At 46.0% G+C, this 12,236-nt stretch overlaps 1 protein-coding gene across 2 annotated transcripts; it reads left to right on the top strand.

Moving 5' to 3' along the window:
* Nucleotides 1–223: 223 nt before the first annotated feature.
* CG42326 (uncharacterized protein) lies at nt 224–11,635 on the top strand. 2 transcript variants are annotated; one of them, NM_001299271.1, is made up of 13 exons: nt 224–410; nt 693–837; nt 905–1,508; nt 2,684–2,819; nt 2,917–3,980; nt 4,093–4,167; nt 7,616–8,818; nt 9,187–9,528; nt 9,618–9,935; nt 9,999–10,146; nt 10,209–10,414; nt 10,743–10,926; nt 11,004–11,635. In NM_001299271.1, the coding sequence occupies exons 3-13, from the start codon at nt 1,379–1,381 to the stop codon at nt 11,326–11,328; spliced, it is 4,131 nt and encodes a 1,376-aa protein (NP_001286200.1). In that variant the 5' UTR covers nt 224–410; nt 693–837; nt 905–1,378; the 3' UTR covers nt 11,329–11,635. The 2 variants fall into 2 exon arrangements, with proteins under 2 accessions (NP_001286200.1, NP_610391.1); NM_136547.2 differs by lacking the exons at nt 224–410; nt 693–837; nt 905–1,508; ... (1 more) ...; nt 2,917–3,980; nt 4,093–4,167 and adding an exon at nt 6,512–6,878.
* Nucleotides 11,636–12,236: the final 601 nt, after the last annotated feature.

Raw genomic sequence — 12,236 nt, 5'->3', positions numbered from 1 at the left:
TGTTAAGAACAATTTCATAATTCAAATTCTTATTTGCTTATTTTATTTTAGATATATTTGTTACTTGTTGTTGCACAATTAATCTGAGTGTGGCAACAACAATTCACCGATAGAGATGCTTACCCGCTGCCTCTGCCCGCGGCGCTGCCGCAGCACTGTCGCGTCTGCGCCGCTTTCTGCTCTTCCGATGAGTTTCGAACACAACTAAATCAGAATTTTATTCAGTTTCAATTGTTTAGCGAGTGCGGATCGGCGTCGAGTGCGCGAAGCAGCGAAAACAAGCCAAACCAAACGAGACGAGCCCCACAATAAAATAAAATAAAATAAAATAAAATAATACAAATAGTTGAATTAAATCAAAAAAAAAAAAAAAACGAGGGGCAAGGAACTAAGAAAGTAAATTAAATTAGGTGTGTACTGCTGAGGCTTTCTTGTCATTAGCGAAATTTTGAAATCTTCAAAGTGTCAAAGCGCGACGGAAATGCCGTTATATTCGCTACATTTCCCAACATAATTTACCGCGCCCCAAAAAAAGAAGAAAGTCGCCGGAACAATCTAACAATTTTCACCAACGAAATTGTTTTATTTTGGTTCTGGGAAGAATTCTTCGCTCTTAATTAATCATCAAGATTATTAGCGTAATGGTTTTTTGTTTCTGGCAACTATGAGCAAATAAGTTATTATTATTTTAGGTGATTTTGGCATTCAGATGGCCTATGCTGGATTTACGCATTGATGAGCACTTTGTCATTCGGGTTTTTAATTATCGGCCAACTTCCAAAACTTTTGGTCGAAAGGTCACAGGCACCTGTGCAGTGAACTCTGACGTCATCGCATGTAAGAAGGCTTCGCAACGCTTGGTTAGCCAGGTTATTGACTCTCGCCCTCCCTCTCCCACTTGAAGTTACAGGCCGGACCACCATCATAATTATGTGAGTCGGCTTCTTCCGCAACCGCAGAATCTTAAGCCGCCTCTTGCCCGCGAACCCATAAATAAAGCCGATCTTGGCTCATTTTAACGATCTGCATATTTTGGCAACATAATTAACGGTGAAAAGAATGTGAAAAGTAGCGAATCGTAACGCGAAAGCCCCAATCACAAAACGAGAAGAGAAAGAAATACGCGACTGCAAAGAAAGGCGGAAGAAAGAAGCAGAAGGCTTCCACGCGCCACCAGCGAGTCTCCATCTCTCAGTTCGAAATCTCGCGTCCATCCCAGCGGTGCCTCAAAGCAAATCTTCTGGCCAGAAGCCCAAGTGAAACCGTCGATGATGCAAAAAGGGAAGTGCCAAAAGAGGCGAGTTAAGTGAGAGCAAATCTAAAAGAAAGCATCGTAATATCGAAAAGCGCCGCTGGGGTTATAAACTAATCGGACCCCATGATCGCGATCAGCGATAATTCGCTTGGGCAGCGATTAAAACGCCTCCAGCTGGCATTTCTCCTCATCGCTCTTTGGGATTCTACGAGGGCACTGACGGTCGACAATCAATTGGTATCCGCAAGAAATGGTAAGTGAAATATTGCAAATTAGTGCTCACAGCTACCTATACAAAAACGTATATTTACAAACGGAATAACTGTCTTACAATTTATACAAATTGTATGCTTTATTTTGGTTTTTTGTAGAATACAATTCCTAATTTTAGAACCTTATTTTCATCGTCATTTGATACGTGACACGATTGACTGCTAGATTCATTTTTAAAGCTTAGTAAATCATCTATATACTTTGTATACCACAATTTTGGGGCTTTTTATATATGGCCTACTTAAAGCGTTTATGAACAGCACTTAAACGCTTACAATTGGTTGTTAAAACCGGCTTGATAATTTTTTAAGAACCTTTACGAGCATTATCTTTGGTTATAAAAGAGTGCTTCTATGAGCCTTTGCTCGGGCTATTGAATCATTCCCGTAGTAATGTAAATCATTGGGATATAAAATATACAATTTTTCCATCACTTTAAAGTGGGATTCTAGGATTCTATTTAGAACATACATTTCTCGGTGATTGGGTACACCGTATAATACGAATATGTATAAGGTTCCAATATCATGCAACTCCAGATTAAAATGAAATTTAATTACACCCTTAGTTAATTGGACAACTTAACAATTTTGTTTTTATTATTACAACTATTGTAATCACAAATTCCTGGACATAGTGTGCTCATGTTTAAGCTACTGACTAAAAATTAATTTGAATTTCACTACTTTGGAAACATTCAAATATTCTAAATGAGGTAATTTCTTGGAAAAGAGCATACCAATCTAATAACCATAGGCTGGGGGCCAATCCATCAAGCATGTCAGCCCACAAACACCGCAGAGCAATGTGTTTTGTTTATGGTTTGACCTTTTTGAATTATTCATGCACTGACAAAAATTCTATGGGTCACCACCCAAGTGCGCCCCACCGGCACGCAAAGTTAATAAAATTCAAATTCAAATCCAAATCCGAATGGAGAACAAAGCCAGCGAACAATCGAAAAGAGACAATTGCAGAGTCAATAAAACTAACCTACCGTAGAGTGGACGAAGTGGAGCACCAGCGGTGGCCTTGAAAGTGCAAGTGGGGTGACGCAATTGTTTAGGAGCCAAAAGGAGTAGGGGGTGGAGTTGCTTAACTGCCAGCTGAACCTTTTGTAATTGCGATCTCGCATTTGGCATCTTGCATCGACAGACTGCTTCGAGCGGATTGCACTGGAGGCGATGCTGCCATTTGAGAAGACCTTCCGCACCGAAGACACCAACTCGCTGAAGATGTGCAAGGAGAAGTGCCTGCAGGCGGGCGAGAAGTGTCAGGCCATCTCGTTCGGGTGAGTCGTCTTCCACCTGTCACCCCTTGATTGCCCAATTTCCATCTTATGTATATATGTGTTTTCCTTCTCCTTCTTTTTTTTTGGAATTTTGCAGTGTTCATCGACGCGGAAACGGCACTTGTCAGTTGTCATCGGAGCAGTACGGCTCGGGGGGCGGCGGGCGTCCGGGGGGCGTGATTTTCGATCCCGACTTTGATCTGTACACGCGCAAGACGAACTGCTTCGACTTGAGCGACAACTCGATTGCCGCTGGTCCGCAGCCCGTGCCCGGTCCCAGTCCCATTTCACCCGGACCGACGCCACTGGATCTGCCGAACAGGCCCTTGGATGTGGGCAATACGCCAGTGCTGGTGGTCAACCCCACGCCACACACTTCGGGGAGTCCACCGCCTCCGTTGGGACCGTCCCTACCGCCACCTGGCGTTGGCGATCGGCTGTACTTCTCGCACGATCTGTATCCGCTCTACAAGTATCCCACGCTTTACGAGAGCAACTATCCGTCGCCCAACGAGGAGGCCTACATTCCCGGCGGCTATGCAGCCAATGCCCCCGAGGTGGACGAGCGGTATCGTCCCCACTACGGACCCATAGAACCAGCGGAGGATGAAGGTATTCGGCCCACGCCACATAGCCCTCCAAGACCCATCTTTGGATTGGGCTACGGGAATGGTTATAGCTACGGATCCCCGGAGAGATATACACCGCCGACAGGGAGGCCATCGAGTGGTTCTTCGGAGGAGCGACCCAGCTATGCCGCAAGGCCACCTCGTCCGACAGCCGATCGTCCGGAATATCCGCCCGGACCTCCGCGTCCTACGGCCGATCGTCCGGAGTATCCACCGCGCCCCTACGAAGGCTCCACACCGCCCTCCTATGGACCACGGCCGAGTCCCAGCTACGATCCCGATCGCGAACCACGGCCGGACTACACCAATCGACCGGATCCGCCATCCCTATCGCCGCAAGTAGGTTACGGAATGAATGGCCCATCGGCACGTCCACCACCAACCTCTTACGACGGTCCACCTCCACCACGAGATGAGTACGTTCGGAGGAACGGCAGTGCCATGAGGCCTGGAGACGGATACGGTGGTTACGACGATGACAAAACGATTGCTACATACTTCAATCCGGATGACTATATGCAAGGGAATAACAGTAAGTTTTAGATATAAAAGCTTGTAAAGATTTTGTAGCTTCCTTGCTAAATAATGATCTTGCATTAAGCACTTGCACTTAAAATCAATTAATTATATATTTTTTGTTATAGACCGACCAATGCCCAGCGATAGAGATAGAGACCGGAATAGGGACAGACTTGGTTATCCCATGGATGAAATGAAAGGTGAGTAAACGCGTAGTGGTTAAACTCCTGGATTCCCTACATTCAACTAATTCATGGATTCGCGCTGTCCCCTTGGCTAACCCCTTCACCTTAGAGGCCTGTGCCTATAACCATATAAATAGACAATGACACGGGTCACTTGAGAGTTGCAACAACAATAAAACAACTAAAATTTAGAATTAGCATGGCGCACAACTAAAACCCATTAGCTTTTGGGGCCCACGGCGACCGACTGGTCAAGTGACAGATGACAGACGCCCGCTCGATTGACCCACATTCCCTTGCTTTTATTTGCGTAACAAAACTAAACCCATTAGCCTGGCATAATGCTCATCGGAACTGGGAATGGGGGGTGTGGGGCGGTTGCAGTAAGCATCGGCGGCATTATTCACAATCGCATAAAATACACAGTGGAGCCGAAAGCTCCACTAACTAACCCACCCACAAAAACGGTATAATAAATAACGCTGTGGCCAAAGTTTTGATAAATGGCAAGCGCAATAGAATGGAAATGCAGGAATTGGGGTCACCCAAATGGAATATTAGGCATTTCGATTCTCTTAGATCATTTTGCACAGAAATAAGGTGCAAATGTTTTTTATTTAAAGTTCTAACCAACATTTGTAGTCTGAGTATAAGTTCCAGAGAAAAAGCTTTTATCTCATGGAGTTTTAAATATTGAAAATTGATTATTTATTTAAAGCTTGATATTTTGTATAGAGTTAAAACTACCCCGTCATATTATCTAAAAGCATTTTTATTTATCTACCATTTCTAAAGGTCATCGCATTTAAATAGTATCAGGCTAATTACCACATTTTTGCCAGATGATCCAACGAAAATTAATTCAACCAACTATTTTCCGGTCTCTTCATTTAATATGATCTCATTACTTTACAGAAGAAATTGAGTTGTCAAATGCAGAAGATTTATGACATTTCTGAAACTACCAAGCCAGATCATCAAAGAACGATTTGTGTTTTGATTTCGACGCGACTTCCTTTCGGGTTTCTCAACTGTGACGAAGTGGAGTACATGAACCCAGCGGGTGGCGGTGACATAAGCCTATCGAATATACCATATGCTACATGCCAAGTGCCAAGTGCCAGGTGCCAAGAGAATCCAAGTTCAAATGCCAAACTTGATGACGTTGGCGCAATTAATTGTGTTTCTGAGGTGGCGTGTTCGCTAGTTAGTTAGCTTGCTTTTATTTGGCGTGGGACAGATCGTAATTTACACTTGGAGATTGGGCTACAGCTGGCTGGGAGGCGGAAGCGATCTTCGCCATGGGTATCTCTAGTTTTTGGCGGTTCTATGGTGTTATGCAAGATCGGAATAGAACAGAACGGAGTGGAACTGCACTCAGCATGCACACTCCTCCGGCACTCATTGTATGCAAATGCGAACACCAAGTCGGTGCACAAAAACCACCCACATTCGGGGTTCGAGTTGGCAGCACCACCACTATGCAGTGGTGCTCCGCCTGACAGCAATGACATTGATTCAGAAACGGAAATGCACTGAAGTCGGCTGCTTTGGGTGCTTGACGGGGTGGTATGATCGATGGACTCATATTTGTGGTCAGGCATGATTGGGAAATGCAGTAAAGCACTGATAAATTGGCCAAACACATCTTGACAAAAAACAAAAGACTTAGGAAAGAAACTTGGTGGTACAGGAATAAGTTATCCTTTTCAATATAATACACACTTTAACTATTTGAAGTTAAATATTTTTGATATTACACTATTATTGCAATACTTTTGAATTTTGTCAAGGCAGGCTTAATAACTCCGAGGCCTTATACATAATATATAGCTTTAAATATAGTCCATCCTTGAGCAGAAAATAATTAAATAGCCATAATAGACCCTTATAAGCCCGTAATTTATTGGACTATAATCTAGCGTCTAACTGTTCAGGTATCACTTTTCCTAGTGCCTCATTAAGACCGCTCTTATTGAAACGAAATAATAAGCATCATATCAAGTTGCGGCATCCTTGAGCTGGGTCTGTTAACGGTTGGCTGCCCCCCATCAGCATCGCATCTCGCAGCGATCTGTACCCTCGTATTTTCATCTGAATCATTGGCGAAGATAGGCATCTTCCACCGAAAAAAGCCCCACTGAAAATGCTCATTATACCGCAGAATCCAAGGCTTCTGGGCAATGCGAAGTGCTCTCCGCTGGGCGTTGGGAAAAAGAATCCACTGAAAGTGGGAGTAATTTTCTGAGATTTTCTCAGCGGCGGAGCGAAAAGCTCCCGGCTCAGAGGCGCAGAAGCGAAAAGCTCGGAAAACGCGCGCGATTTTCTAATGCCGTATAAAACCGCAAGCTTGACCACAGCCGCTGTTCATTCGCGATTAGAATCGCCAGCGCCGCGCATCCAAAATTTCAAATTCGTCTACGGAAATCGTGTTCGCGTCTGCGTGTCCTGTGTGCGAGCGGGATGGCCAGCTGGCCCATTGTTTCGAGCGCTTGACTTTGCACAGAAATTAATTAGCTCAGAACGTAAATTAAGCCATTACGTAATCACGCCCAAATCACCGCTTCTACACAATAAACTACAAAAATATAAAATGGGTAGTATCTATGGGCTTCTGCCGCTGCTTCTGCTTTTGTGTCGCCTCCACGACGGCGGATCAAAGTTCGTTAGTCCTACGCGACACACCGATCTCAGCAGCACCATTATCATTGTGGAGGACGCCAAAGGTAAGGTGCCATGCTTGTGGGTCATTCCACCTGGGTCCAAGCTCTAGGCCGAGTTTCGGAGTGCGTATTAAAGTAATTTGCATAATTTCCATCGTTCTGCGTGAAAAACACTCCGTCTTGGCTGGCAATTTTCCCGGAGATTATCTTCGGTGGAGTACACGGCATCCAACATGACTCGAACATAATTTACTCGAAACGGCAGCGGATGTGCCGCAAAAACATGGCAGAGAGAAGTAATTCGATCGCAACAGAAACAGAAAACGACTTGGACACCAATGCACTTGGGAAAAGAATTGTTCCTCTTCCTGCGAATCAATTTTAAAAATTACAATTCGTGTTAGAAAGTGAAATGGCTCTGACAATTATTCTGATGGTTTTATAAATGTGTATTTTTTTATGATACCAACAATTGAAAAGAAATCATAGCTTTCATTATCATTAAGTGTGCTTATTATTTATACATCGGTTGTTTTTTGTTTTACCAATTATTTAGACTCACTGCGAGGGTATTTAAAATGAAAGATAATATAAAGCTTCAAATCTATAAGTGGTTCAGATTTTTTCCAAGTGCAGACACCCATAAAGTAACCCAGCCCCGATCTTGAGTTCTGTCCTCGCTTCACTGCCTTCGAACGTTGAATGGTTGTTATATTTTCCGCCTTTTTTTGCTGTCCACAATTGCGTAAGACGCAGCATCTGCAACTGGCACTGCAACACCAATTTAATCTGCCTTTCAGCCTGTTTCCGACGAGTCCTGGCCGGAAAACGGATAGCACCACACTTCGTGCGCCGCTCCATATCCTGCGAGCGGGTGGAGGAGTGCATGCGGGAGTGTGGTCGGGAGCGGCGTTTCATGTGCGAAGGCTTCAACTATAGGCTGGATCCCTCGGGTCACGGGCAAGGCGACTGCGAGCTGGTCGAGATGCCACTGGCCCAGATGGACCTGTACTCCAGTCCGGATCGACGTGATGCCAATTTGCTGAGGCATCCCGACTACGATTACTACGAGAGGGACCGCAATGCGCCGAGCAGCTGTCGCCGCAGCGCTTGCCAGGATTGTTCCAAGGGTCCGGTTAGCAGTCAGCCTGTTTACTTCAAGCCGAGTGGGGGAGCAGGGGGATATGGCGACCGTGACCGGGATCGGGACAGAGACAGGGATCACTATCGTCCGCATAGCAACACGGCCGTGGACCATTATCGTGGTCCATCTGGTCCTCCGGGCTCCTCCTCTTACGAACACCGACCTCCCTACTCCTCCGAGTTCCATGGATCGCACAGCTCATCCTCCTCGGCATCCTCCTATGAATTCTCCTCGCATGGCTCGGGATCTAGCTCGGGTTCCAGTTCCGGATACTTTGGTCACACCCCACCCAGTAGCTATGGCGGCGACCATCCCTACGTGGATCGCCATGACTCTCCGCATTATCGCCCCGGAAGACCGGATCGTTGGGAAACTTTGCCGAGTAGCTCCGGTTACGATAGCTCCGCGTACAGGCCGCCACGTCCGGAAACGGATCGCATCGACAAGTACCGTCCACCGTATCGTCCTGGCTCGGATTACTCGCCCTATCGACCACCAAGTCGCCCGTCGCACAACTACCTCGATCGCGATGGAGCAGGACCTCCAGGTCCTCCGGGGTCCAACAAGAAGCCAAACAAATTTGTTCCCTATTTGATTGGCGGCGAGGACAACTGGGGACACTACGGTGGTAGTTATGGTGGCAGCAGCAAGCACTCCTCTTCATCATCCTCATCCTACTGGGGTCTCACCGAATCCCAGAGGCGCAAGGATCAGCACGACTTCAACTACTTCCAGCTGGGTGCACCACATCGCGAGTCCAACTCGGTGCTCAGCTATCCAGGCTCTGGCTACGAGGACGATTACCCGCGGCGGCGCAACGATTATCGTCAACAGTGGACTCGGCGAGCGGGACCAGATGGTAAGTGGCTTTTGGGGTATTTTAAAAATTACAATAGAAACTTTGTTACCTTTTTTCATTTTTTGAACTCGTCTTAATATAAATTAAATGTCTTAATATAAATTCTATTACTTATTAGATTCTATTAGATCAAAAAAGTTCAATTAGACGACAAACTTGTATGATGAATAATAATTGTTTATCCGACAGAATAAATATGTGGGATAAAGTGTAGTCATTTTTTTAAAATTTCTTCCATCTAACTATTGTCATAAAAATTGAAAATGGTTATATAGAACTCCTATTTTATTAAGCCTCGCTCAATCTCCTACATCTTATAGTCGTGGAAATCGTAAAAAATTATCAATTAAATTAATTCATACCCATAGAATGCTCGGCAAAAACCAGCGAGGGATTCCGGCTGCACAAGACGGCCGTGCGGCACGCCTACAACGTGCCAACCTTGACGGAGTGCGAACGCCTCTGTTCGGATCCGCGGCCCAGCTTCGTCTGCCACACTTTCAGCTATCGGTACAACCAGGCGGGCAGGGACAACTGCATGCTCTGCGACCGGCCCATCAACATGCTCGACTACTACGTGGACATCGAGCCGGACCGGGACTACGACATCTACTCCATGGCGGATGATATGGACGTGTGCCGGCAGCCTCCACCACGACGACATGATACCGCTGGTCCTAGCACAGCCATTTCTGATCCGAGAAACGCACGTAAGTTGGTTATCTTACCTATTATTATCCTAAATATATAATATATTTTATAAATTTTTATATTGTTACTATCTTAAACCTTTCTGCAGAATGCTTCTTCCGCGCAATCGATGCCACACGATTCTTCAAGTCGATTGTCCGCGATTCGCTGACCGTGCGATCTGTGGGCGAATGCGAGATGGAGTGCATCCGCTCGACCAAGTTCACCTGCCGGGCATTTGCCTTCCGATACGGCCAGCAGCGACATGCCGGAGTCATAGACAACTGCCAGCTGAGTGACTGGCCAGTGCGGGACATGGACAAGGAGCGGCATCTCATCCTGGACGCAGCATTTGATATCTTCGAGCGAGCCAGCTATGGGCATGGATGTGAAATCCAGCCAATAGTGGATGAGAAGCACAAGAAACGTGGGTTGATTTGGGGATTAGTAAGAAGTCCGTAGGAAGTAAAAGTATCATATTTTTTCTCAGTCTGCTATTTGGGTTACGGATCACCGGCGAGACTGCTTCCTCCGGCCATCAAGAAAGTGATTTCCGTGCCTTCCGAGATTGCCTGCAAGAAGGAGTGCATCCGCTTCCGCGAGACGACTCCCTTCAAGTGCTTTGCCTTCAGCTATGGGTGAGATAAACGAATTTCATAATTCAATGGAAGTGTAATGTCAATCTCCACCCACATTCCAGCTCCCATGCCAGCTCCTTCAACTGTGAACTCTCTGACCTGGACCAGACCGAGTTGAAACAGGACGTGCACTATGCGCACACCAAGGACCGTGACTTCTGGCTCTTCGCCTGGAATCCCTTCGACTGGACCTGCCGGGACAAGGTCAACACTATTGGGGGATCCCGGGTCAACAATGACAGGCGCATGGATATCTTCCGGGAACCGGGTAAACTTAACCTACTAACCTGTTGCACCTCGATCCAAGTGTAAATAACGGGTTCCGGGTGCCGTTCCCGTGCAGCGGATTGGCATTAGTTGTGTATTATTAGCATTAGAACTTACTTGTGTAACTTAGTTTGTAGCGGCGATCGTTGTGTAAATAACGTTTACTAGCATGTACAGAGGCCCCAGTCCCAGCATAACCGAAAGACGAATCCCCCCAAAAAGCTACTAACCGACCGATTGCATGTCACCGTTTCCCAATTTGATTCCGATTACCATCCCCTAAATCCCGTGTTCTCGACCTCACTAAACTCGCTTCTTGTCCGCTAAAGGCGATGTGGCCTGGCGTCACTACACCGTGTCCGGAAAGCCCTGCCGCCGGAGCAGTCCCTGCGCCAAGAATCTGATCACGGGCTTCTACTCCTGCGAGACGGATGCCTCCGAGGTCGGCTCCTGGGACTACTGCTGCAAGGCGGACCACCCGTGCGGCTACAGCAAGGGATTCGATTATCCATGGTAAGTGGACAGAGCTTTAATGAGCTTACCAATCTGCATGAGAAAGTGATACCTACATAATCCTCGACATTTTCCAGGTGCTTTGTGGGCGATGAGTCGGACCAGTGGCGCAAGTGCAGCGATCGGTACTTCCCCGGAAAGAACGGCACCCAGCCGACCCACTCGCATCTGGGACTGCCCAGTGCCAAGGAGAAACAGAAACATCCACATCCACATCACTCCCAGCCGGCGACGGCGGCCAGCAGCGAATACAGCCAGCACCCACCTCGACCCGGCGGACTGCAGAGCCTCAGTGACTTCGCCGCCGCGCGTCTGTGGCCCGTGACCTACCTGTACAGTGAGGGCCCGCCCAATGCCACCGAGTTCAGCAACTTCGTCGACTGCAACAAGGAGTCGTGCTAGTGGGGAGCGCTGATTTAGATTACGATTAGCAGATTAAGACATGCTTGTGTACTATAGATACCCCAATCCCCCATTCCTCCAATCCCGAACCCTAATCCCAGCCAGATGTACTTGGACCGCGCGGACGTTGTCGTTGTGATCATCATTGAGATTGGATACCATTGTCGTCAGAATCAAATGAAAGCAATTAACTTATTAACTTAACTCCCCTGAATGTTGAATGCAACCCAAATGACAGCTTGCGTGCAGGCATTCTTAGTACCACTAAGCTGAATTGTATGTATTATTAATAAAATTAGTTTTTACGAAAAACGCCTGGCACATGTTTTTCTTGGGTCGATTATTATTTTTTATTTAGCATTTAATGTTAATGCGTTAATGCATTGCGCTTCGTCACTACGTTCACAGTGATTAAAAACTACAATGCAGTTATTTAGGATTATTTAGTACGAGGCATGTAAATTTCTTAAGGGAAAACCATACTTTCTTTTGAGGTTTTTGGTTAACTAAATTACTATATAAACACATATTTGCAATTGTCTTTTTGGTGTTATGTTGTAAGTAAAAAGTTTTAAATCCTATTTCCCAAAAGGTGAATTTGCACATTCGCGGTACCAATCTTTCCGCTCGGAGTAAAAAAGCTTTTTAAGGGCTTTGTAGGCAAAGCAAGTAATTTGTTATGATAGTTTTTAAGAAATTGGATGTTTCTGCACGAGTAGATGTCCAATGAATCAGTATTTTAAGAGCTACGCAACTACAGGCAGGAGCCTGTATCATCCGATTTCATTTTGATAATAACAGGTTTGAAAAGATGCGCATTTACTGAGTTGGTAAGAAACTGACTGATAACAAACTTTTCCAGACGCTATATTAGTCAGCTTTTAAGTGTGAGTAAAGCTGAGTCCATG

The sequence above is a fragment of the Drosophila melanogaster genome, chromosome 2R (assembly GCF_000001215.4).
Source record: "Drosophila melanogaster chromosome 2R".
NCBI lineage: Eukaryota > Metazoa > Arthropoda > Insecta > Diptera > Drosophilidae > Drosophila > Drosophila melanogaster.
The sequence above is the reverse complement of the archived record's forward strand: the minus strand, read 5'-3'. Positions and strand labels throughout refer to the sequence as shown.